Raw genomic sequence first — 25,306 nt, 5'->3', positions numbered from 1 at the left:
CATTTGACCTACAAAAAAAGATAGCCTGTGCAGAGGAGACAGTTATATGGGCCCGTTTGTGTGTCACAGGTGTATCGATAAAAGCTTTATATGGACCTTGTTTGTGATCAAATGGGAGGCGCTTAAGAAAACCAAGTCCAGTTTGTTTTACCTGTCTTCGACACTTGAGCTTTGTGTGATCAAACCTTAACAAGGATTACTATGGTGCTTTTTTTTGTTTGGTTTTTATATCTATGTACCTACACTTGATTACTGGAATGTCCCTGTCAGTTACAAAGATTTTCCATTGCCCACACAGTGAAAGTAAAACATCCCCAACTGTCTTTTGCACGATTTCCCTCATTGTCATACCTGAAAGCCGTGTTTTATTTGAGAAAGCCAAAGAGCTCCAAAGCACCGTTGCCTTATAAGAAGTATACAGCAGCAGGTCAGCATCCTGAGCCTGGTGATTTGTAATATTCCAAGCACGGTGAGTGAAAACAACAAACTCTTATTCAGTGATTGCAGATGGCTGAGATGCTGTTAACATTAGCGAAAGCTGTAAATTAGGCAGTTTAAAAATTGTTTGCTAGTATTTCAACAGGCCATATGTTCACTTTGCGGTACTTATTAGTACGTCACCTGTAATCTCTTCTTCCTTTGTGGTGTTTTTATCTCATGGCAGCTTTTCAGTTGAATACATTTGGAGTTCTAGTGTTTTTCTAGCTTCTGGATTTGTTTTTTTGTTTAGTCTTTTTTTGTTGTTGTTTTTACACTGCTCAGTCTTTCTTTCATGGGCTGATTTATTTATCTGCTTCGTAGTTTTGGAAAATGTCAAACAGCAAAATATTCATAATGTTGTTTTAAATGCCACCTGCTCCTTCAGTCGGGTCAGTGCAGTTCACAAGGCTAAAGGCGCGGGTGTCAAAACTGAAGGAGAGAAGAGGGATACTTGTACAAGCCAGACTGTGGTTTCTCGTTGCAAAGTAATTAACAGTACATTACTGGCACGGATCCATTTAATCGCTGAACTCCCAGCGGAAAACCATGTAAGCCATAAGAAATCATTGAGAGGGAAGATAATGTTGGATTCACAGAGCAGAGCGGGGCAGTATGGATTCTATACAGTCCCTGGTATTCCACATCGGGTGGGACACTTAATGTTAGCTTTGCGCAAAATTCAACTGCAGTTTCACCGAGAAAACAACATAATAAGCATGCTTGCAAAAGAAAAAAGAAAAGTTGTGCTGCACATTTAAAAAAAAAAAACCCCAGGGAAACAGAAAAGATTACAGGTTTAACTCTAAAGTAAGTAATATAAATGGTGACAGTTACTAGATTAAAACCAGTGCACCCTGACCCAGGTGCGTTCGGAGCAAGTGGGCGCCTCTGTATAAAACGCCTCCAAAACACGCGTTTTTATTGCGTGAACGTGCAGACAGACAGGTGAGACATCGTTTCAGTGCACGAGACTACACAAATAGTTATTTACCTTGTTCGTGTGATAATAGTCCAACGAGCTCAGGCAACTTGGATCAGTCGGTAGGGAGCATGAACCCACATTTGCCGGGGGCGCAGGATAAAATCTCACGTCCATCTCAGACTGTGCGAGACTGAAGGCATGAAATCACTTTCAGCGTCTTTGACGTACTATTGTCCTGGCAAACACAGCGGCAAAGCGGGAGAGACGAAAAGAAGTGAGGGAGTTTTACTCGGCGCACTCTTCCCTCACATCCGTTCGCGGCCGAACTTCGGCACCAACTCTAAGTGATGCGCAGTCCTCCTCAGAGCCCCGCGCCGGGATGCGAAACACTCACTCACTCAGTCACTCACTCAAAAGCGAGAGTACAAATTCACTGATAACGCACGTGCTGGCAAAACAATGCAAACATCCAACTTAGATCCTGTCTTACTGGGTATTTCTAAAAGCTGAACAGCAGCCCGCAAAACTGCAGCCTGTCCTGTCCCGCCGCTCTCAGGACTCCATACAGGCTTTGTTATGGAGGTGCATATTCTTGCATTGGTTCCAGTACAGAAGTGGTTGGACTTCCCTCTGCCATGCGACCTCTGCCGATAATAAACGGGAAAGAGGAACGGAGGGAGAAGGGGGAGGGGAGATTGGTGGCTGCCTTGGCAACCGCTCTCCTTTCTGCAACTGCGCGCTTCTGATTAGCTGGAAATGTAGTAGTGTGCACGAACGTGCATTATAAAGCGCACTCTGCTTCCATCAGAGCTTCATAAAGGCTTCCATTTGGGTTATTGTGCCAAGGCGGATGGGAGGAGATTGCACAGTCTTTCTGTAGTTCGATCATGTTTTTTGTGTATTTTCATTTTTCATCTGCTTTAGACATTGTAAAGCTCCTTGAGCAACTTCATATATATATATATATATATATATATATATATATATATATATATATATATATATATATGCTGCGTGCATTTAAGTCGCGATCACTCGATTATAGCCTATATAAAGACCCATCACCGTCCAAAGCAGTACGAATGTACATGTATGCCCATCTTCTGATTTACTGTATTCGTTTTTTATTAAAGTTTTATAGAGTTTTCGGTGTTGAAACAGGGATTAAAAGGTTTATCTATGTAGGGTCTATATAGTGTTTTGCAAAAATATACCCAGAAACATTAAAAAGTAGACACCAAGGCAATACAAAGATGCTGCCTTGTAAGTGTATAAGATATGGTGTGCTGAGAGTGGAATAAGTACAAGGAGGTTTAATCTTGTATTGCCACACAGTTGCAAATGTGTATGGAGACTAGCTAGGCTTGTGAGAGCTGTATCTGACAGCTCACTGAATGTGATGGATAGCACACCCTTGCCCTGTGATGTGCATGCACATTTGATGTTGAAATGGCCTATCCATGGGACCATTGTCTTTCAATCATGTCAAGGCAAAGTACAGAACAGAGCACATTTTCTGCTGCCTGGCGTTATTACTATGCCACAGTTTACAGCACAATCCATACACCGTGCCTGCACAGAAATGTTCTTCAGTCCTTCTGCTATGCTGTTCACTTTAAAGATACCTAATTTGATCCATTTTGGGATGCATCTGCATTAAAACAGTGATAATCTGGACTCTTTATCAGTCTTTATAGTGCTGCAGACAGGCTTTCATTAGGTGAACCTGCATGTGAATAAGGGCGCATGTAACGCAGAGGAAGGGTGTAATTGTTTTCACACAAACCGTGACAGCAGCATCTGCCCACTACTGCAGTTCTTATGTTCCCAACCTTCTGAAATTCAAAAAGCCGGTCATTATTTCAGCAGGTCTATTATGCTGCAGTGCAACCTCTTTATTTAACAGTGAGGGCCCTACACTGGTAGGCACGTCCTGCCACGGCCCGGCACACAAAGGGTTAACCACATGGCTCTGTGCCATGGCTTCATGGGAATGGAATGTGGAGTGCTGTGTGTGCAGGGCTCCTTTCCCAGCATCCCTCACTGCCCAGGCGCATGCTAATGATCAGTATTATTGAAGCACAATTGATGGGCTAGCAACCAAACAAGAGAAACTAATTACTACTAAGGCTTTATTGTCCTTTAATTACCGAAGCTCTATGGCAATTAGTGCTGCACAAAGACACAGCCCTACTTTAATCTCAAATAAAATGTGATGCAGATGAAAAAATTTGGAAGATGAAAGGTAGATAAGATAATTTGGCTTTCGGTTCGTTCTGCAGAAATGATGCCTGATTTGGGTAAAGCGTGGAACAACAAAAGAACTGCTGAGGACCGTGCTAATTTAAACTGAAAATCATCTCAAAACAGATTCAGCGTGTGATATTTCAGTGACCTTGGACAGCTAAATAGCCAAAAAATGTGGATGCTGAAAACCTGTTTCCAAGTTACTGTAGAAAATATTCAGGCAAGCCTCCAACACTTGAAGTCATTAAAATATGACTTACAAAGTTGCCATTATGAAAAAGAACAGTGTCTTTGCAAAGCCACTCTTTAGCTGCGTTACACCTTTCTGAGCTTCTTCTTTACTGAAAGAACTGTTCAGACCCAGCATGGGCAGGGGAAAGTGAACCTGTGTAATATTTATAGTGGCTAGGCCAGTATATGTAGCTATGCTCAATATCAGTTTATTCTCAAGGAGACTGTGACAAGATTTCAACTTGGGACAAGATAACTTCAAATTTGAAATTCTTCTCTTCGCTTTCACTTTGAGCAGTTGCTGAATACCCTCCCTCCCCCCTTCTGCATCAGACTTTTCACAGTTTCGAATGTATCATATCCATTTTAAACATCTAAGCGGATTCATACATTGTTAAAGGAGTTTCAAAATTAGTGTAAAACATACAGTGAAGTGAAGCTACACGTGTCAGTGATAGCCTCTACTAATTAAACTAGCATTCATAAATAAAGTCACAGATTCGAGCAATATGCAATTTATCTGGAATTTGGCAATCTAGCTTCTCTGTCAACAATCATGCATACACAGCTGCTGATGAATTTCAGTTACAAAACTCTTAGCACACTGCAGAGTGCAACAAAACTTGGCAAAGAAAACGATAAATAGTTGAGATATGCACTAACAAGAAAATAATATATAAAGAAGCAGGCAGTATAGTAGTTAGGAAGTAAGTCAGAGGTAAAGCTGGAATAAAAGGCACAGAAAAGTTATGGGAATGGTTATAGAGTGTGTGTTTTTCACCTCTTCAGCCTCATTGTGTTAGCAAAACAAATAATCTATCTGTTGTTACTTATTACATTCTGATTCTTAACTAGCCCTTTAGTATTATTGAATTATCTCATTTTTTATTATCATTTGTTTATTTTTTACATTGACTTGCTTCATAACTGCTACATAAAACGACGCACAAAAGAAGGAAATTGCACAATGTTTTTGTCAAGCAGAAAGCCGTGTGGGGGTAAATGTAGGTGATCTGAAAGAAGTGTGTTTAAAAAAATTTTTTCCAGTGATTATTTTGCATTGAATCTAAAAATTTTTTACATGATGTAAACTCACACGATTCTTAGCAGGTAGCCCTTCACCTCATTTTAAATAAAGCAGCACATTAGCACTTCGGCCGTGTGACTACATGTATTTTTCAGGGGAATTTAAATTATTATAATTCTTTTAAGTAATAAGATTAGAAATAAACATTCATTTGCATGCAGCTGAATGAATTATACCACATGAGAGCATGATTTCTAATTTCTTTTTTTTTTCTTTTAAAAAAGTTAATTTGAGGTTGTTGGATTTTGTTTTGTTTTTTTGTTTTTGTTTTTTTAAAAATCATTTAGATATAAGGAAACTGAAATAACAAGGAATGACCTACATGCCATTTTGTGTAGGAAAGATTGTTCTGATTTTGGTTTCATATGAACTTGTGTATATATGACAAACCCAGAGTAGTGCATGTTTCACTTGTACTAGTTAGTTCTGTTCATGAAAACTACGTACCTAATGGCAGCTTTGTTAAGATATGTATCTATGTTACTGACACAAACAATATTAACACAACTTCCTCCACATTAACCAGGAAGGATTAGTCTGCCATTTATGAGCATTAAATAAACCTTACAGTATATACAGCTTCTTCCAAACAACACATTACCTACTCCCATACCTGCCTTGCCATCACTCCATAATAAATAACAGCAAATTCATGAATGCCTTCAGGGCACGTCCAGTTAAATTCATCGCAGGGCTGAGGGATACATTCGAAAGGTTGTTAGTTTACTGAGAATCATTTCATAAATTGTTAATGGACCTATGTCATTACTCTTCTTTCAAAAGAAAGGAGTAGGAATATAAACAATTACTTTCCCTGGTGCCGTGAGTTTAACTATTATTTGCAACTCTCAGTCACCTAAGGAAAACCTAAGGGGAAACAGTTTGTCCAGGAGTGCTGACCTTTGACCCCTTTGTCAGGTTGCACCGACCTGGGTTATTATAGTAGGGCATGGGAACCAGCAGTGTGTCTCGAGTGTGTCAACAACCTGATCTAAGTGTACAAACATTAGATAAAGTAATATGTTAATAATTCATTTACAAAAGAATGATGGGTAATTTTCCATCTGTCGTGAATATAACTTTAACCATGCATTATGAAACAGAAGAGATTAGAGGTGGTGGTATATTGTCCTCAGTGCAGCTCTGCAGACAAGGAGGTCATGACCTAGTTTCCCCAGAGGTCAGCTCCCACAGTCTGTTGCTGGACTTTAAGCCTTTAAAATCCGAACCACTAAAAGATTAAGTCCATGTGTGGTTTTTCCTGACTTACTTCATACAAGGAAAATGCTCCCTCAATAACAGACACAGTGCCTGTAAATCTGAACTAGCAGCGAGGAAAATGCTGAGATATTACTTGACTGACATCATGTCCTCATTGTGTCATCCACCTTGCAAATCAGCCTGAAGCATAATTAAGGAAAATCACCACAGGGCTTACATGCATTGACTCTTGATTTGGTAAAAGAGACATGTATACCTTTTTCCCCTCTGCATGAATGGCTGCAGGAAGACAGAGAAGCTCAGTGAGAAAGAGAACAGACTTGTCAGTCTGACCACGTTTCATTTAGCACTTAATTTCAAGGAAATTTAAGAGTCTTCTAATTGCCTATAGCATTGCAGCTCTCATTCTGGGTAAGAACATACTGTAAGTCTGCAGGAGCTTACTTCACTGTGTTTTCACATCATTAAAAATGGCCAACAGTGTCTGAATAAAAACAAAAAAGTGTGTTATTTTGATTGCATGTGTTTAGTATGCGCGATCACAACAAGTTGGCGACATTCGATCAAGATTTTTATTTTTATGGACATATCTTATCTGATACCTATGAGCGAGTGCATGTTTTGTGCACACGTAGGAAAACAGGACCTATTCTTACTTCTAATCAACGTGGCACACGGCATCATTTGACAGTGAAAATTGTTTGTCATTCAGGCGGAGATATTATGAGTCATTTCTATATAAAGAAATTCAAGCATCCAATCATGGTCCCTTTCAGATGAGCAATTAGGATGCTTTTTGAGTGCTCAAATTACATATGGTTTTTATCAAGTGGGAGAAAATAAGAGAAAGAAAAAATAGGCTAATTTGGATTCATGCATCTTTTCATGCAGAAATAATAACTGATAAACACATTGTATTTTTCTGTCAATGCATTTTTTTTGAATTTACAAAGAGTGTGTTAACATGTTATATTTGTATCATTTCATATCATATAACAGATACTGGTATTCTTAATTTATTTAGATCTGTATATGTATAATATGGAACAACCATAAATTTCTATAGAAGTAAGTAAGTAAAGCAATAAATAACTATATGAATTTTTAATGCAGATTCTAGGTAATCTCTATCGTGCACGGTAGTGAAGGAGTTCTTTTGTTTCCATGTTCCAGCCACTGATTAAATGAAGCATACTTGATCTTTATCTGGGTTGAAGTATGATGCCTGCACTGGCCTTATCCAGGTCCTGTAAGCTTTGAAATAAGAAAAACACCACAAATTTATAGGACACGTCGAAATAGTTTCAGATTTTTATTTTATTTCGTGTACTTATTTTTTTGTAAGCAAGTAAGTATTTTTTTTATGTATAAAACATTTTCCAAACTCAAGTGCTTTTTAATAAAAACAGTGGTAGAAGTGACAATTTCAATTAGAGTATATTGGTTTTAAGGTACTGTTTACTGGATGATCAGGAAATATTACAAATAATCAAAAAGAGATTCTGTTATTCGCTGGATAATTGGAAAGTATTTCACTTATTTAGCCTACATCATACAAGCTCTTCTTGTATGTTTTAGCTTTTAGATTGGGAAAAACTAGTACATCCAGTATGTCTTTGTAACTTTGCAGACTTAAAACACTAGAGTGGGAGGACTGCTTTAGCATCAAGCAGGATATGTTTTTGTTAGCAGGAGTTAAAATGTTCCTAGTGATTAAAATGATCATACAAGTGTCCGTAAAGCAATTTAACTACAAAGCTATTTGTACTATAGCAGTTCATAGCAATCCTGTATTTTGTAGGTAACATATTTCTTCACTATGAAACACTGACTACTCTAAATGTGGCCTTGTTTGTTTTTATAGACAAAACATTTTGTCCAAAGGAAAATTTTAAATCCACAGCTAAATTTTGCCAGGAACTTGAATGAAAGAAGCTCAAATTATTATTCTACCCAACACACAAAACAGTTAGTCAGTTTAGCTCACAGTTCAAGGCTATGTTCCCAAAGCCTTCTCACGTCAGCCTTTTTAAAGGGACAATAATATTATAGTGCGACTCTGCAAGAAGATTCATGTAGAGAGAAATGACTGTGATTACAAAATATGCAGAAAAAAAGTGGTAAAATGGTTAAATTCCTGAAAAGGTTACTGCTCATTGCCTCATTGCAATTATGCATCACTGTACAATGCTTTAAGTCAAACCAAGGTTTTATTGCAGTGGACACACAATGGTGTGCTTTGTGTTGGCTAGCAAGCCAATCAGGACTATATTCTCGCTGAGTGTTGATGTGCTATTAAACCCCACCATTCCTTTTTGACAGCATTAAACACCTGGGTGATTTGAAAGAATCTGTTATGTAATTTTGACCTATTGTAGCGAAGGTGCCTGTAGGGAGGCCTGAGTGCCTTATCATGTCTAAACACACTTAGTAATGACAGAATGGAGCTCTGTCAGCCTGGTAGGAGTGGCATTGTTGCACACTGGAAAGCAGAATGGAGAACATAGTTTGTCGGTGGATCCCTTGAGAGATTGTAGATTAGAGTTTTATCGACGCTACCTCGCAACAGGATGAAGATTTTCTTCCAAAGACAGACAGAGTTGAGTCAAAGTACGTGTACTGTATGGGTCTCTCTGTTGGACTTGACTGCTCGCATGAATAAAATATGGCCGTTGAACACACTGTTCAACACTCAGGGAACAACAATATCCTTTTAAGAGTAATTTCACTTAGGCTGTGTATCCTCACCAGCCTCACCCCTTCTTTATTCCCCCCCTTTTTTTTTACAGACACAAACAAACACAGAGACTCATATTTTCAAGGGTGAGAGAATGCTACATTGCCATTACCAGTGAACAGAGAGGCTAGGAGGAGGGAGAAGAAAGAGGGAGGGGGAGCAGGGTGGAGGGGTGGGATGGGATAAAATCCATCAGATTTGATGGCATGGTGATGTAGATAATGTTTTTTCTTTTTAGCTCAGCTCACAGAAAAGAAGGCAGAACACAAGCACTTTCACTCTCTCACACTCTGTGTTTTGAATGAAAGGGAGCACAGTGTACCGAGTTTGTGCGTCTAACATGTCTCTTTGTGCACAAACACCGTGCCCTTATACCTATCCGAATGATTGCCCCACCATTATGTGATTTAATGGTGAAAACCCCCCCACAAAAAACAAAACAACATATACTCTTAATCCTGCTACAGCACTCTGGCAGAGGAGCTGGGCTTATTCTCTATGGTTTAAAAAAAGGAAAAAAAAAAGAAACACAATTATCCAGTTTCTCATCTGTTTGCACAAATAGGGCAGAAAAGCCTTAAAAACTGCTCAACGCTACGGTAATTTGCTGCAGAGAAACATTGGAAAACAAATGTGTTCAGGAAATGTAGATGGGTTTTTAAGGTCTGAAAGCCACAGCTGCTTGGCAAGCAGGAACTGGCTCCTTTTGTCTTTTATCTTCTTCTGTAATGTGCACAGGTGCTGCTTAATTCAATTGGAGAACGTTGCCATGGTTTTACATTAATATATTTCCATGTTACCATTACGACTGTTGTCATGGAGATGATAGGACCTATTTGAACTGAAAGCAGTGATGGTTTTATGGGGGTTCTGCTCTCTCCCTCCTCTCTCTCTCTCTCTCTCTTTCACTTTTTTTTCCCTCTTTCTCTCAGTCTCTCTCTTTCATTTGGTTGCTCCATGTCAGGTCACATGGTATGCAGCCAGATTTAAGGCTTGACTTCACTGTTCATTTCCCCCCTTTTTTACTGCTTCTAACTTAGCATTGCTGGAAGAGAAGATGCATTGCAATCGTACCTGGCAACCAACACACCGAGGGATAAAACACAGCTCTCATTTGCTCATACGAGACTTTCACAGCACAGTGTGCTTCTGCTGTGATGCAAAAATCATATCCAGTATTGTACTTATATGACAATGATAAGAATTTTCACTTATGTTCCCACCGACTTTCATTACCACTGAACTCATGTTGACTGAATATCTTTTGAATCCCAAGAAAAATGCTTATATGTCAAAATAACCAGGCTAATCAGGCACAAAGGCTGGATTGCACTGGAAATGGAATTTGCTCAAAATCAAAATAACTATATGCAATGCAGACATTTTTTTGAACATAGTCTACTACAAACATCTAATCGAGACACGGTTATTCCAATTAAAGTAATTGCACACTTTCATAAAATCAATACTGCTCCCTGGAACCGTAATTGCTTCTTTCAATCAATTTGATGCATTTTCTAGAACAAAAGGCAAAGCAGGGGTATTCAATTTACTCAAGCATACCAAAGTTGATGGAATGCTTGTATTGGCTATTAAGGCATTGCTTGTTTTCTTCTTCTTCTTAAGGATGCCAGTGGAATATCTTCAGAGGCAAGTTCAAAGTCACCTTGTTATCTCTGGATTTTGTCTTCGATACCACTGTAACTCATTATATCTGCAAGCACAAGAGGAGAAACATATTAGTACCCTGGTACCTTTCTGAAATGAGATGCAAAATGTGCCACAATATGCAGTAACTTTGTTGAAATCGACCTTAGTTTCAGTTAATGAACGTACTCACGCATAAACACACACACGGACACATGCACACAGGCTAACTCACACCTTGAAGGTCCAAATGAATACAGAAGAAATCTAACAAAAGCACCCATGAGAAACTGGGCTATACTGACAGCTTTGATCCATCAGCAAACCATGATGCAAAGCAAAGTCAAATGTGCCCTACTTTTCTTTGCATTGACTGAGCTCAAAACATTTTTCAGAATTTTTACACATACAGTATTTTAGGCTGCTCCTCCCTCAGCACTGTTTTGAAATGAAGCAAGTTAGAATTAGAAATGGGTTACAGTCTGTCTCTTCTTCTCGCTCTATCTCGGTCTCGCACACAGACACACGCACGCACGTATACACACGTGCACGCGTGCACATACACGCACACACAGAGGGAAAAAGACAGAAAAACCCATGTTTAAGGCACTGCAGTTTTTTTTCCCCCTTTTTCTGCATTTCATTCCCTCTTTTTTTCAGATAATGAAAAATGTCGGATATGAAACTCTGGACTCGCAGCGCAGCACCCAGCTTTCTGCTATTCTTATACAAACACAAAGTGACAAGATGGTTACTCTCTCTGCACACTGACAGTTCATTCCAGACTAGGAAAAATGTCAAAAATGTTTAGTCACGGCTGAGTGGACTTAATTACCATCCTCTAGGCTGCCTCAGAACTCAGTGCCACTAATGGTCCCGAGCTACAGATAAAATTCCATTTACAAGAATGTTTCAGCCACAAGATCTGATTTGGCCAATATGAAATATTTACTTTGATGTAATTAAAGTGACAATGCTTATCACCCATCCTGGCCCCCAAAAGAAGGGACTACCCCATTTAGATAAATATGAAAACAATGATTATTGGCCTTTTAGATCAAGTTGAGATTAAATTTAGCTTTTGTTGTGTCTGGAGATAATAACTGGAACAGCGTGAACTTTAATGAATTATTTGCATACACTGACAATCTTGGTCTTAACGAGGTTACTTACAGAGATAAAGCTGGCAATGTTTCGAGGAACCCTAAAGATAACTTATTTAAATTAACTATTCATGAGAAAAATGTTTCTATAAAGTTTTATTTAACTTTATGTGCGTAACAATCTTATAGCTTAAAGGTACATTACATATTTTAGAGTTACTCCTGTCACGTTGATTGACTTTAACATTCAAAACTAAAATATTAATATCTTCTGGTGATCTTCAGCAATACTCTTGGACACAATTTTACAAATTTCCTTGGCTTTTAGAAAACTATGTGTACTTTCTGCCTCGATAAAAGCAATGTTTAAGATTTAAAGTGTAATCTTTATGACATGCTGCTCAGTCAAGTATTAAGGTGCTACCTCATCACTGACAGAAAATGTGTGACTTGATTTATTCATTGCAACAGGAAATCTCAATCAAACAACATCAAATGTTTATGTAAGTCTTAACCATAGGCTGAATGTAAAAGATAGATGTAGACACAATGACCTCCCTGTTAGTTTGAGTCTCTTTTTGAGATTTCAAGTTTAGCTTTATGGTCAATGGCAGCAGTAGTGACCACATTTGGACATTTGGAGTGGGGACCGCTAAGCTGTTAGCTAAGGTTGATAAGATAAGATTAGCAAGCATATACATAGAACGTATGGATGCACTGCACACATACAGAGATACCTGCTCTTTAGTGATTAAAGTAACATAAAACTAAAATACTTTAAAGTAAAGCTGAGCATTACTGCCTAAAATCTGCATCATCTCTGAAGGCCACCAGATGGCGATAGCTTTTGCTGCACAAAGAGTTTTGCTCCCCAGAAAACTATAAACTGCAAACAGTTTTGTGATGAGTATTTGGGCTCAAATATTATATTCGTATTAACTAGTAAATTAAGTCTATTTTGTAAAATTTGGTTTTGCGATGGTTTAATCAATTGTTACAGTTGTTACTCAAAAAACAGTTATAAGGTTTTTCTTTCTGTGTGCCTAGCGTACAGACAACTGAAGAACGTTTGTAATGCAAGTAACGGGAATTTGTAACTGGAATGTTATTACTGAATTTGGTTTAGTGTATTACTCAAAAATGTAATGTGATTACAGTAATGAGATTTTTTTTTTTTTTATTAGTCCTTTATTTATTCAGGTAAAAATCTCATTGAGATTTAAAATCTCATTTCCAAGAGAGACCTGGCAAGATACTTGTGTTCAACCCAGCACAGCTCGTCACATCTGTTTTTTGCAACCAAGACATCAACCGTGGAAATGCTCATCCAAAGGCTTCAAGCGGGACTTCAGAAACCAGTGGGCAACGTCACAGAAGTCCATCTTTTATTCTGTCTGTGCAGTTTGCCTCAAGTGGCCACTGAAGGAACTGCAGTTTTTTGCACTTCTTTTTGGATTTGTTATTCAGTTCTTGATTTTGCATGGTTGTAATCCAAGCAAGACCTTGAGTACAACACTGTGGCCTGATTTTATGTGGTCAAAACCACACACTCTCGCAAAGCTAGAATTTTTTTTTTTTTTAAAAATAAGATAAAATACATTTTCTGTAGTATTAAAATGCACACTTCACATATAGTTTCCCTTGTGGTAGCAAAGCTAGCCTACTCATGACCCCATGTGGACATTGTGCCTATCTTTGTAATAACATTCATTTACAGTCATTTTCTGTACTCTCTAATTTACCTATAATGCTGTCTAAACAAAAAAATAGTTTATTTAGTTTTAATTTGTTTATGAGATATCTATGTCTGAGACTCTTGCCAACACAGCGGTAACATTGTGGAATAATTATTAATAGATTAATATGCATATTTGAATCTACTCACACTGTAGTGCACTGCTTTGGAAAGTTTGATATTTTTAAGCTGAGACCTCTGCAAATTAGACTGCATCCCTCACATCAGTCCAATAAATAAACAACTAAATAATTTTCACTGAGATTCAGTCTCAACCAAAGTGTTGTGTTTGGCTGACTGTCAAACACAACACTATGTTTAATGCTAAAAACCACACGAAGCTCCTGTTGTGACGCTCAAGCCTGAGCTGCTGTATGGGCCATTCTACCTCTCCTCATCCTTCCCATCCATCATGAGAAAATGAGTTCATGTGCATTGCTGCTAACATAATGTTCTTAAAAGGCTGGGAGAATGGCTCACCTAACATGCAAGATGGCACAATAAAGAAGAACCCACTGACATTAATGAAAATGTATACCATTTAAAACCAGTGGAGGCAATGGCTAAGTGGAAGACAGAGCATTATTTATTATTAATAAATGCCTGAGTGACTGGCTGTTGATGGCATGAGCTATTTTAATACCATCCCTGTATAGCCGATGGGCTTTGTTGCCATGTTTTTCTTCAGTTCCGTTGCTTGTTGGATATCTGGTATTTTTGGATAATTCATGTAACATGTCTGTGGCCAAAAATGAAGTCTTTTCATTGAAGATTACAGCAACAGATATTTTAAGATCTCTGAGTATCAAGAGCTACATCAATTTATTAGATAAATTCAAGCTGAAACTTTTTTCTTTTCTTTTTTTAATTTAAGGCCATTTAAAAGGAACCAGTAAAAGGAGGCTCCAAGGTTGAAACTGACTGTGTGTATTAAAACGGCCATTGTAAGGTTTCTGGCAAAAGACTTAATAACGCATTGATTTTTACATACAAATGTGCAGAATTTATGGTTTTTATTCAGTAATAATATATAATATTATTTATAAAAATACAAAATAATAAATGCCTTCTTATAAATCTTATACACTGCAGTATTTCAGGTTTTCCCCAGTCCTAGTTTTATAGCCCATATTTACATCAGTAAGACTAATATGCAAACTGCCCTCCTTACACCATCTTCATCCTCCCTTCATCCCTTCCACCCTGCTCTCCCCCCTCCCTCATCTCCCTCAGTTTGTAACCTGAATACAGTAGCGCAGTGGACCAATCGATCACAGGGAGTCCTTTTTTTTTTCTTCCCAGCAATTTTCCTCTGAGGAAAGGGGGAATAATGTGAGCTAACAGTGTGGAAAATCAATGCTCCACTGGCATAGAATAACTTGGAGTCTGGCTGGCAGAGAGTACCGGGCTCCATGAGGCCAGTTTGAGTGATAAAGCCACCCCACGTCCCTCCTCTCATCCTGCATGATATGCAGCTGCCCCTGCAGAGCTACACTCACTCTCAACAGTAGGTTAACAATTTTATTCCCCAAATCCTGTGGATTTATAAGGTGTACACTTACGCCATAGGGCTTTGAGTGCATAATGGATGTGCGAGTGTGGCTGTTGTTTTCTAGTGTTTTCTTATATGCTTTCTACACACCAGAGCTCTATGTAACCTCTAACATGTAAATCACTTTGACCCGTTGGTGGCCTAGTCATTTCAAACCAGTGCTGTGCAGCTATACTTTGCTCAAAGCCAGAGAGCTTGAAAAAAAAAAAAATTATAAAGATAAAAAAGTACCGTAACACCAAATTACGATACTGTTTATGCCAACAAATTTTAATTAGCATGCCAAATAAGTCAGGCTGATTTGCATAAATGATGGAGACATAAAAGAAACTTTTAAGATTTAGTGGTTTAACAATATCTTTTATTCTAAACTTGAATAAAGAGCTGAATCACACTAGAACTGTCAGACAGTTTGAAATATGAAGATATTTTTCAGTCAGAAAAAAACTGATTTTTTTTTAAAGTAACCCCAACACTGGAAGAAAAATGAAAACATTTCAAACCAAATCAATATGCAGTGCTTGTGTAGAGACATTCACTGACATTCAGCACTCACTGTGTATGTACAAAGTTTGGGCACATGCAGAACTGCAGGATGCCATTGTTTCAGTTTGTGAAAAGGTTTCATAATCAACAAGAAACTGTTTGACACCCTGTCATTTTTCATAACAGTACTGCCACAGGTACACCGCAAAGTGTGCTTGTCTGCCTATATGTGTGTGTGTCCTTTCAGTGGTATGCAATCCTTTCTTAAGCAACCACCCACACTGACCCAGGCAGTCTCAAACCTGCTGATGTTGCTTTTAGTAAAGTTAGATAAGCTCAGAGAGAGAGAAAAAAAGATGAAATGTGACCTAAAACCAGATAGATGGGTCTATCTATCTATCTATCTATCTATCTATCTATCTATCTATCTATCTATCTATCTATCTATCTATATAAATTGATTGCCAGGTAACAACACAAGTTTTAGTTCCACATGAAAGCTCATGCATATGATTTCCTTCAACACAACATAATTAAGAAAGTTGCTGGTCTCTTCATTAGGAACTGCATGTTGTAACAAAGCATGGATCCGCATGGGAGACACCAGTCACATCTCGTCTTGCCAATTACACTTTGCATGATTCCTCCCCCAAATTAGGATGAGCCAAGATGGAAAATGATTCTTGGCATGTCGTGGGCCCTAATTATCCATTGAACAAATGGAAATATCACTGATGTTGTGTTCTCAATCCAACCGTAGACAGAGAGCAACAAAGCACTCTGACAGTTTTTTGGCTTGCGGAATAAAAATGTAAGACTGCCGAGAGTAGCATGTTGCGATGAACAGCCTGGGAGCTTAAATACATACCTTGTCATTAAAATTGTATATGTGGTCGATGCAGATTTCTAACTTCATTTTTTGTCTGATTGGATAACTTGGTCTGATGATCACATGACAAGGATGTAATGAATGCTAAGCTCCTTGGAGCTCAGAAGAGACAGCAACCTTGAAAAACAAATGGCATTGTGTTGCAAGAAGTTTTTAATTGTGCTATTGTATCTGAAGAGCATAACTTGAATCTAGAATGTACTCCTGTGTGAACAGAGGGGAAAAAAAATCCCCCACACATACACACACAACCTCTCAAACACAGACTAGGAGAAGAAAATATCACCCATCGAATTTCCAAGCATCACTTCTATAGCAAGATGCGAGCAGATCTCAGCAGCTACCTCCAAACACTTGTTATTCACAAATACACACCGCAATGAGACAAATATTATTTTAAAAGAAACTTTAGATATGTGGTGCATCTGCAAATTTGACTTTATAGGAATAGCAGTGAAATAACATTACCATAAGCTTGGTGCAATGCATGCATAATAGATTGTTGTTTTCACTCTGCATATGGTAGGAGCTGGATTCGCTTCAAAGTGCACCAAATTTGCATGATTCGATGTGAGGGATTCTGGGATTAGAGAACACCACTTCCTCCCCCCACCCTTCTTTCACTCAGCTATAGAAAGGTATCACATTCCCACAGATGGTGGGGAACATTGTGAAAATGCAGCCATTATGATACAAAAGAGCAAGCACAGGAAACTAAGAAAATAAAACAAAAAAAAAGCTTTTTTTTCTTTGTCATTTTTTATTTTGTGATGCATGTTTTTAATGAATATTAACAGATTCCAGCATCAACTTTGTAATTTCTTTTTGTTCAGATTTGAAGTAACATTTTGCAAAGATTTCTGAAAACTCTGGTCAGAGATGAGATTTTTTTTTACCTCTTCCTGCAAGTTTGGAAACTTTTAAGATGTTGTGATTGAAAAGGAAAGTGACAGCTCTTACATGTGCCAGAACAGACCAGCATCAACACATGACACACACACACACACACACACTTCTGTGCGGGTGCTTGTTGCTGACATTCCTCACCCTTGTCTACAATCACTTAAAAATGACAGAAAACAGAGAAAGCGAAAGAAAAGCCTGTTTGACTGTAGACAAGCCCCAGAGGCTGTTTCTGAACACTGTCTGGCAAACAAGAACAAAGTGATTCACAAAGCATTAACAGCACTCAGAGCTGTGGTATTTATGAAAAAGCAAATGGCACAAGAGAAGCGAACTGCTTCCTTACAACACTTGTGAATTATTTTCTCTCTCTTCCTCTCTCTGCGTCTCTCTCTTTTTCACCTGCCTGTTGTCTTGTCTTGTGTGATTTTGGCGATACGCTTTCCTAAGAAACACGAGGTGAAGGCGTATGTCAAAGGCGATGGGGGTGTTTAAGGTAGTGTGCACTTTTATGCAAATTGCATGTCCATCAGTGATGAGCAGTTCATCTTCTCACTGGATAACCTGATTATAATTTAGATCAGGGTGTCCATCTGTTAGGTGAACACCCACGCAAGGCATTATGCATATAGGATGAATGAAACCATGCATTGCCCCCCCCCACCAGTTTCTTCCTTAGAGACAATGTGAGTGAAGGTAGGCAGAAGGAAGGGTTTGTCTTTACTGGTCTCCTGCAGTTTTACCATCAATTCCTGTTCATTTTTGGTGATAACTGGATAGATTTGAGGGTCTAGTGTCCAAGATTGAATAACTGTAATAAGTTTACAACATGATCCTGACAGTGAAATCAACCATTTGCAGCAGATTTCTGTGCTGATGAATCCAAGCCAGGTGAGAGATATCATAAATATGTTCACCAGTATGAGGACCGAAACATTTCTATATAAGACAAAGGTTTGTAGATGGTATTTTACAGCTCCTGAAATTTGCCACTGGTGAGTATCATGTTACAGTGACTGCAAAACACAGCAGAAAGATTGTTTTGAAATTGAAAAGTAATCTACCAGAATTTTGTGCTTGCATGTATTTGACTGGTTGATGGAATTACACCACACTGGTAAGATCTTAGTATGTTTTAGTAGAGCTGGAACGCAACAACATGACAACACAGGTGCCTAATAAATGAGAGGGCTGTCACTGGTCTAAACAGTGCATCAATGGCTCGGTGAGGCTGAGCAGGGGTGTAGCACAACATTCTGGGCCATATTTATAACTAGTCTCTGTGGGCACCTTTCCTATTATAATCAATAGCTCTCACGCATTTTTGAAGCAATATTAAAAATAACTGAGCAAAGCTATAGCGCTTACCAAGGTCACACCACATAAACAACAACACCCTGTGATGTCAGTGCAGTCTCACCAGTAGTCTACAATTATAGTGTGATTCTGTTTGTAGCGGTGGGAATCACACAGTACTCTTACTATACCCAGGACACCTTAACAATGGCATCACTGTATAGTGATTCTGCTATTCTGTAGTACTTTAAATGTAGTTACATCATGAAATATGTGAAAGTGAAGAAGAAAAACAACTAAAAAGGCATTCATTTACTGCATTATGGTGTCAGTGCGAGTGTATCATTATTATTATTATTGTCATTAGCCAAGTCAATTCAGCTCAGTTTAATTCAGTTTTCATTTTTATTTGACTAAATATTATTCCCTAGATATGAAATAATGTTAAAAATAAGTTCCCCTTTAGTTTGGTAACACCTGCACTGGAAAACTGCTTATAGTATTTAATGGAAGACCACTTAACCAGACTTCCCTATGTTTTGTTTGCAGTCTGTTTCTTTTAAATACAATTATCCTGTTTGAATAGTTCAAAAATATTTCTGCCAAAAATAAATATTATATATAAAAAAATAAAAATGTTCCATTTGAATTGGGTTAAAATTGGAATTGCTCTCCTCCTCAGTTCTCGACTCATCTGCCCTACTTTGAGCCCTTTGAAAATGAAGGTCCTCAAAAGAAGTAGAAAAAAAATCCCACAGGTCGCTTGACCAAGCAGCTTATTAAAACCTATTGTTGTATTAATAATTTCTGCTGCCCTTTTTTTTTTTTCACCTGATCTCTCTTGAAAAGGAGATTTTTAATATCAATCAGACTTTTTTTTACCTGGGTAAATAAAGGATGATATTTCAAAATTAAATGGCCTATAGTGGTTGTGTGAATGACTGTATGTAAAATGTGATTTTCACTCCTAGAAAATAGAGATTCTTAACATGCATTTAATGTTGTAAAATACTTCATTTTAACCGATCCTTGCCTAAACCTAAGCAGTTTTATTACAGTGTCTGTAATATAATATAACATTTTCAGACACAAGACTCTAACCCCAGTAAATGGTAGAAAGTTATGTGTGGTTGTGCCTTATTAGATCACAAATAAAATCACTCAATTCATACCAAACTGGCTACCCTGCTGGTAAAAGTGATAAAAAGTGAGAAGTGTGCTCCAAAGCTGAATAGTTTCTACCACAAGGTCGGCGGCACCTCAGGCAGTTTGTTAATAACCTTTAGTTGCCATTTCATGAGCTCACTTTGACTGCATGCTTGGTAACATTCTTGATGGCTGAAACTCAGGGCCCAGTGTTTCATGATGTTAAGCTTTGCTGTGTTGCCAGATATAATGAATCTAGCTATCATGCAGGATTTCTGGCTGACTGCCTAGCTCACTCCATCGTTAAACAATGTTTGTATGGTCACCTTTTTGTTTTCCATTAGTTTACTTCTTTCTCTCTCTGTCTCTGTTGTTTTTTGGTCCTCTGATTTCCCACTCTTGGGAAGAGACGCCGCTCTGTCACAGCGCACATCTGCAGTTGCTCAGCCTGATCGGCTACATTCAGGAAAGAGTGCCAGTTTCCAGTGTAGGCGTGAACTAATTGAATTGATGTTTGTGGTGTCTTTAAAACACTGCATTGTAAAAATTCAACAGTAAAGGACCTGTCCCAGCAACACTGAATAATTCACTGAGTGCTCTCAGCAGGGACTACTTCTTTGGAAGAAAGAGGCTCAGATCAAAACTGCACCACATGTTGCTTGAATCTCAGTCATAAATCTCAAAACCTGATTACCACTTGAAGTAAGTGTTTTTAATGCAACTTTGGAGACCTGACCTTTAAAAATCCAATTAACATCTGCGGTATAACGCGTCCCTTTTTAACCACCGTGTGTCCACTGTTAGGCTGAAATGTCTTTTTCCTGCTTTACTGATAGAACTTAGGCAGAGTTATTATCTGTAGTGCTTTGGATTAAAATTTGTTTGATCAGCAAACCAAGGATTTCTTTCTTTTTTCTTTTTTTTTTTTTTGTTGCAAATCTACAGGTGACATATCTTCCATCAATTTCAGAGATAATCTGGTTCTGTGCAGAAAAAAAAAAGTTTAATAAAAAATAAAATCTCCTCCCTGCAGGTGTACCTGAGTAGCTGACAGAAAAAGAGAGGAGCTGTTGAAGTGTGTCCTTCTGGCAGCTGGTGGAGGATCAAGTCTTGTGATGCCCCTGACCTAATATGGCTAGGTCTGGACTGTCAGCTGAGAATCAGGTGCTTACTAAATATTTAGGAGGATAAAGACTTCCTGCTGGGCGTAAGCAGTCATCATAAGGCTTGGATCAGGCCTTCTTTTCCATCGCTGTTTCTCACTCACACTCTGCATACAGCTCACTCGTGTGTCCTTGTTCTCTACCAGCGTTGTCTTCTTTTCCGCATATGATCACATCTACTGTCGGCATCCAAGAGATTTTGTGTGGGAAGTCTGGATTTTGTGTGGGAAGAAACATTTAAAAAACAAACAAAAAAAGGGTTTCAGTTCTCTGAGAGGACTTTGAGTTTTCTTTGAATGCTTTAAACACGATTGGTATGAACCATGTTGATCATTTCCAGCAGTTAAATTTTTGTTGTCATTAAATAATATTAACAAAGGCAATTCAGTATTTTGGTGCTGAAGAATATTGATTTCACACACTTTATCGCCGATGGATGTCTTTGGCATGTAAACCGAATTTTTTTTATGTTAAATTAATAAAATAAACCAAAAACTAACAATGAGGAGATCTAAAATTTCACAGGCCCTGTTGTATGATTACTGTTGTTTCAAAAAATGAATAATATTTTTACGTATCCACCATCAAAAGTCATGACATTTCGCATGTTTTCTGTCTCTTACAAAAGTATGGCAAAATGACTAATTACTTTCTCCTTCTAATTTCAAAAAATGATTCCTTGCACTATGTTTCTGCTACATGCACAAAACAGGGGCGCCTCCAGAATTTTTTCATAGGGGTGGCCATATGGGGGCCACCCCTGAAAATATTGGGGTGGCACATCAAAAACAGAATTTCCAGGTTTATGATGCTTTTGTCAAATATAGGTTACTTAAAAATATGGCAAAAATGAGAGAAAGAAAAGAATTATATGCCTAGTTAATTTCCTGCTATTAAAGTTGACATCACTGAAAATGAGTACATATGAAAAACAAATAACATTTTGAATTTATAATTATCTTTTATAAATAATAAGTTAATGCTTGAACTAATTGCAGGGTGTCTTCTGTTTCATTCATGTTTATTAAAATTATTACCAGCATGAGACAGTCTTGCCAGGGTGGGCCACTGGGGGTTTCATAAATGCACGAATGGCTTGGCGCGCCAAAGAATAACGTCACAACAATGTGATTGGTCACTTGCAATGTTGAACCTGGAACAACATTTTCATGATGATCTGGGACAAACACCAACACGACGATATCAGATCATCCATGGACAGATACAGAGCGGGGAGAAACAGGCAAAGCCGGTGAGAGACTGTGGATGACATGCCTCAAAGGACCCAGCCACAATTGAATCTTGGCCGAGCAGGGACATTGCCTTGATTCGCTCATTCGATCAGCTGACTTAGTAGGCAAACATATTACACCTCTGTGTAACATTGATAAAAGCCCAAGCCTGAAGACATCTACATGACCGTAATTACCCCCCCACCCACCCTGCCTGCTTCTAGCTGTGTTGCACCCTAGCACAAAAGGTAAAAGGGCCCGATCTTAGCTGCGTGCCATTTTCAACTTTTCTCTGAGCATGTAGCTGAATCCTCGCTGATTAAATTCTACCGTAAATGCTTCTGCTCAACGAAATGCAAGCAATTAAAGTAAAAGCCTGATCAAATGGTGGCTCACCGTCAGTCAAATAAGGTGACATGTAATTGAAAATGCTGCCGTTCTCTTGCTCTCTGCTGCCCCTGTAATATGAATCCGTTTAAAAACAGATCAAGTTACCCTACTGCAGGGGAGTAGATGATACTTAATCAACTAATTGACACAACAAAGACCTTTTCAAATGTGTGCGTTCAGTAACATCTGGTCCTTCTCATGTTTAAGGCTAAATTATTTACCAGCCATAGCATTCAGTGTTTGGCATCCAAACTAGTAACAACTCAACATTTCAGCTACTGATGTAAGTGTCAGGCAGCAAAGGTTAAAAGGTTAAACTGAAGTAAACCAAAGTAAAGACCCTGGCAGTACAGCTGATGTAAAATACAACTTCACTTTGTAAATGTGATAATAAACATACTGGCACCTTCTGCAAAACTGATCTTTGCGACAAAAAGAAGAAAAGGCCAAAGACTTAGTTTCATTGATCGGCTATAGTATTAAACGTTATTACTCGTCAGGCTTTGCAGATCAAAGGTAATTATTCATAATTCACCTTTCCAAAATCCGGTGGTGTCGCTCTGCACTACAACAGGAGCAAAGAACACAGAATACAATTTAATGGATTACCATTTTTCCCGTGCTTTATGACACAATGACACAATTACCTTAAAGCTTATTTTCAAGGCGGGCAAAAGAGGATTGGGTGACAGAAAAATAAGGCGAGTAATACTCCCAGCTGCATTTAACTCTGACAAACTTACAGGCTCAAGGCATTAACTGTTACCTACTCGTTTGTGTCGTGCTGCAGAGAGTGGGAAGGGCCTTGCATGATGTAGCTACAGGTCATTGTTGGCCCACAGATGAACTAAGTGACAATAATTGAGTTAAGAGGGGAAACAAATGATGTCGCGAGCGCATGAAGTGGAACGAGTCGACTGATTTATTTTTCAAAACTATACATGCCAAAGCAAATCAGTTTTATTAGGAGGTATACGGGGGTGGGGAGTCAAACTGTAGCTTTAATTCACTCAGCTTCAGTGTAGCTCCAGCATAAGCAAAAAGTTTCTTTATGTGTGATTGTAGGAGGGCAAAGATTGCAAAATGAGAGAGTGAATACTTAAGAGGCAGGAATACGATTATCTGTGATTTTTACTTAAGCATGACAGTATTATCTGCACATCTTTTCTATTAGTTAATCAATAAATCAATAAATACGCCTTTCTTGATATTTGTTAAAGTGTTCCTTTGGACATGCTTTTTCACTCTTTTTCTGTCCAGTCCTTAACGTGACCATATCAAGAGGAATGTTTTTTGAATGAATCACTCAAGTATGAAAAAGCACCTAACTTAAGGGATAAACCTGTGTTGTGTCAACACATAATAGACAAATTAGCATAAAATCAACTTGAACTTTTTTAGGCTGTTACTACCAGCCATTTGTAAAACACATTATTTGTTCCCCCACAGAAAGTGCCAAAGATTACACCGTTTGACAAGCATCAATAGTATTTTTGGAACAACAGGATGAATCCCAAAGAGAACTTAGATGAAAACCTGGCATATCTCAGCAAGTGTATCCTTAAAAAATACGAGGAAACTGGACAAATGGAAGACAATAGAACATGTTGCAGGCTGTCAAGAAGCCATTCTTAAGGAAGGAAACAATGAGAAACGGTTGTGGTACTGGATGATAAATTATGCAAGACAATCAGTAGCAACAGGTCTTACGGTGATAAATCCAAATTAGTATGTATATGGAGGAGGTCAGGAGAGAAATACAACAGTGAGTGTCTACAACCATCATCATTGTAAAACATGGCAGAAGCTCTGTCATGGTTTGTAGTTGCATTTCAGCCAGTGGTGTTGAGGATCTTGTCAAAAATAAAGAGATTGCAAATGCAGAAAAGTAAAGTTAGATTTTGATCCACCATGCAGTACCACCTGGAACGCATCTGATTGACAATGGCTTAATTTTTCAGCATGTCACTGTTCCCAAACACACTACCATATATCTGGATTGAAAAAAAAGAAACCCCCAAACATAATGGTAGACTGTCTCTATCAGTCATAGATTGGACTCATGACAGAAATCATCTTGACAGAGAACAGAACAAAAGGCAGTAAATATCCAAAGAAGAGCTTTGAATGTCTTTCAGGAAGCCTGAAGAACTATTCCTGAAGAAATTACAAGAAAGTTTACCTAAGACAGTTCAGGCTGTGTTGAAGAATGAAGGTGGTTTTGCCACATACTGACTTCTAAGCTTATTAAAATGTTTCCATGTATTTATTTATTTATGTAATTCCATTTATGTTTGCACATGTTTCAAAAAATTGCTGCACCTATTTCCAGTTTTCCTTTGCTCAAGACTTTTGCACAGTGTGGTATATTATCCTATAATTCCCTGCATCACTAAGTCTGATTCTGGTAACTGTGCTGAGATTAACTTAGTTTGCTTCATATACTGTGTGTTTTCATGGTGCTCAGACAACGTGGCCGCTGTTTCCAGAAATACAACAGACACAGTGCACACTCTTTCTAAATACACTAATATACGGCACAGGTTGATGGTGTCACAGCATCATCTGAAAGAAGAGCACTAATGATGTAAAATAGGACTGAAGGACATGTTGAGTTGTTGACATTCAGCTGCAGGAAACTCAGTCCACTCCAGCGCTGGGGGAAAAAAAACAGAGGAATGATTAAAGTGATAAAGGTTCTGTCTGCTCTTGTGCTTTATCTGACTGATAACTTCACAGAAGAGATACTAATTGCGCTCAGGATGAAAGTGGCCACAATTATATCCATATAATGGCACAGATGCATCCATTTCAAAGAGAGGTTGCAACTTCAGATGAA

At 38.3% G+C, this 25,306-nt stretch overlaps 1 protein-coding gene and 1 long non-coding RNA gene across 4 annotated transcripts in view; one reads left to right on the top strand and one right to left on the bottom strand.

The window, feature by feature from the left end:
* The window catches only part of LOC100697510 (TOX high mobility group box family member 2), an 81,082-nt gene extending 78,935 nt beyond the window's left edge, over window positions 1–2,147 (bottom strand). The window contains exon 1 of one of the 3 annotated variants that reach the window (XM_005478254.4): window positions 1,472–2,147. In XM_005478254.4, the coding sequence (XP_005478311.1) occupies window positions 1,472–1,576 (105 nt within the window). In that variant the 5' untranslated portion in view covers window positions 1,577–2,147. The remainder of the gene's footprint in view (window positions 1–1,471) is intronic. The other 2 variants (XM_003444796.5, XM_005478255.4) reach the window with 2 other exon arrangements.
* On the top strand, window positions 77–20,903 carry LOC112843291 (uncharacterized). Its single transcript, XR_003215537.1, has 2 exons — window positions 77–469; window positions 20,716–20,903. It is a non-coding gene; the product is annotated as an uncharacterized LOC112843291 (long non-coding RNA).
* Window positions 20,904–25,306: the final 4,403 nt, after the last annotated feature.

The sequence above is a fragment of the Oreochromis niloticus genome, linkage group LG20 (genome assembly GCF_001858045.2).
Source record: "Oreochromis niloticus isolate F11D_XX linkage group LG20, O_niloticus_UMD_NMBU, whole genome shotgun sequence".
Taxonomy (NCBI): domain Eukaryota; kingdom Metazoa; phylum Chordata; class Actinopteri; order Cichliformes; family Cichlidae; genus Oreochromis; species Oreochromis niloticus.
The sequence above is the reverse complement of the archived record's forward strand: the minus strand, read 5'-3'. Positions and strand labels throughout refer to the sequence as shown.